This window comes from Ceratina calcarata, unplaced genomic scaffold (assembly GCF_001652005.2).
Source record: "Ceratina calcarata isolate Rehan_Ccalc_2016 unplaced genomic scaffold, ASM165200v1 scaffold887, whole genome shotgun sequence".
Classification (NCBI taxonomy): domain Eukaryota; kingdom Metazoa; phylum Arthropoda; class Insecta; order Hymenoptera; family Apidae; genus Ceratina; species Ceratina calcarata.
The window spans coordinates 1-2,426 of record NW_017180229.1 but is presented as its reverse complement, the minus strand read 5'-3'; the positions used below and the strand labels follow the sequence as shown (position 1 = coordinate 2,426).

The 2,426-nt window shown below is 36.3% G+C and overlaps 1 protein-coding gene across 1 annotated transcript in view; it reads right to left on the bottom strand.

Moving 5' to 3' along the window:
- Nucleotides 1–1,645, bottom strand: part of Gbeta76C (guanine nucleotide-binding protein subunit beta-2) — a 4,536-nt gene extending 2,891 nt beyond the window's left edge. The window contains exons 1-3 of the mRNA XM_018035221.2: nt 1,493–1,645; nt 1,269–1,414; nt 1–284 (exon numbers count right to left, since the gene is read on the bottom strand). The exon at nt 1–284 is cut by the window's left edge and continues 15 nt beyond it. Of these exons, the coding sequence (XP_017890710.1) occupies nt 1–284; nt 1,269–1,414; nt 1,493–1,561 (499 nt within the window). The 5' untranslated portion in view covers nt 1,562–1,645. The remainder of the gene's footprint in view (nt 285–1,268; nt 1,415–1,492) is intronic.
- Nucleotides 1,646–2,426: the final 781 nt, after the last annotated feature.

Here is a 2,426-nt window from a genome sequence, read left to right as displayed (position 1 = left end):
ATCCAGTGATGATTCTCTTATCCTCGAGGAATCTGCAAGACGAGAGGAAACCTTCGTATCCTAACAGTTCTCGAGTGATCTTCGCCGAGCCGGTGGCATCGCGATTGTTAACGTCGTAGACGGTGCACATGTTGTCCATACCGCCGCAGGCGACGAAGTTCCCGGACGGTGCGAAAGCCACAGACATCACCCACGCGGAGCGCAACGGGATCACCTGAACCTTGTTTCCAGTCCATGAGTCCCAGATGATCAGTTTTCCGTCTAACGAACCGGTCACGCAATGCCTAGAAAACGAGAATCTTGCTCAAAGGAGGTACAATAGAGATCAGAAAAAATAAGAAGCAATCTGTGGAATAGAGTGATTCCCATTAATATTCAAACACATTTCAAAACAGAATAACTTTTTTAATGTTGAATCAAGTAACTTAATTCTCTGTAAGATGATAGAAGGCTTAGTTACTTTATAATGCGTAACAAGAGATTTAAAAGAATTGCTATTCGTTAAAGTCTCAAATAAAAAAATAAACGATATGATGTTTAGCTTTTTTATTAGGGACTGTAATGAAAATATGAAACATGCCGTTTGTAGATTTAAATTATATGTACAAACTTTCATAAAAATCGATTAATGTTGGTACGAGTTACAAGCAAATAAGAATTTAAAAAATCGCAGTTTTTCATGACTTTTAAACTGAGATAAATTGTACAATTTTTACATGTTTCAACTAACTTTTTTATGCTTCTATAGTTTTTTATAAAACTCTGTACATGCATATAACTTAGTTAGATCTACAAATGGGATATTTCGAATTTTTATTTAAGACTCTAATAAAAAAGTTAAAATTCATGTCATTTACTTTTTTATTCGAAACTTTAACGAATAGCAATTTTTTAAAATCTTTTATTACGCATTCTATAGTAATAAAGCCTTCTAACATTGTACTTGATCCAATATTAAAATAGTTATTCAATTTAAAAGGTGTCCGAATAGTCTCGTGAGCCACCGATTTTTATAAAAACGAGTATTCGAGGTCTGAAATAAATTTAATAGATCCAACTATCTTCAGGAATTCCTATTAAGAAATGAGTACAAAAATTGATGAGACCTCCTAATATTTCAAAGAAAATGAAGTTGTTTGATCCAATAATTAAAAAAAAGGTATTCTATTTTGAAGTGCGACCGGACATTAATGGAAGTCACTATAGAAGTCTATGAAACCTATGAAGATTTGCAGCACGTTACGGTTGATTTCGCATGGACTACCGACCTACTGTCGCCACTGTAATGCACCGAGTTCACTTTATTGATGTGTCCCTTCAACAACTTCTTCGTACTCAATTTAACTTTGGGAGCGTCCGCCATACTGGCGCACGTTTCCTCCAGCGTGGTGTCCTGCTGCTTCTTCTGGTCTTCCTGATACGCAAACATCATTCCGTTACAATCTCTTTATCATTGAATTTTAATTGCAAGCCATGTTCTTTCAGATACAACCTTGCATTTGTTGATCAGGTCCTCTAGTTCTTTTTTCAAAGCCACCGTCTCAGCATCATCCTTCCCCATTTTTTACTTGGCGGCTGCTCTCTAAAACTATTTGGAAACGAAACACCGGCGATGATCGACGTGCGGATACTGCGGACAAATTTTTATCAAAACGTAAAAGAAGCCTCAGCATCGTCCACGCCGCTGTCCCAGTAATTGTATTAAATCTACGGTTAATCCTATTTGTTGGGCATTAGGTCGGCTCTCCGACGTAACTCAATTACCTACATACACAATAACCCGTATTATTCCGACTGAGTCATTTTTTTTCTCCTCTTTACTCAACGTTGTAAACATTTTCGTTTGCGAGGAAATGTCTCCAAGTTGCAGGAAGAGGGAGGATGATAAAAAACGGTTACGCTGTTCGAGCCTCTGTCGAAAAACAGTAATCCGTCGCGCTTTCGAATTCCATTTCACCTATAAATGATTCGATCGTTCATTCGCATCGATCCTATATCGCCAGTTGCGTCGAGTAATTTCTAGTTTGTTTGAATCTCCCTAATTCGTTAATCGCAGTTTATTTGTTCTGCGCTTATAAATTAGATTATAATTCATCGGTTACACGAAAATCTTCATTGTCGTTCGTATTCTTAATAAATAAATGAGCGAGGCGTGAGAATAAATTGAAACGTTCAAATTAAAGAACATAATTTATTATTGATCTAAAATGTGTTACAGAAGAGACATTGTGTTATTCGGTGTTTTGTTAGTAAACGCTTTTGCTGAAAAAATCATCGATTCCAGCTCGTCGTGCGAAGCAAATTCTACAAATGAATTCAGCCATTTTATTGCTGAACGATATAACACAAAGTTTTGCGACGTTGGGATAAAAGGTACATTATATTCTGTATTTTATATTTTTATTATCAATTATTCGCGTTGATGT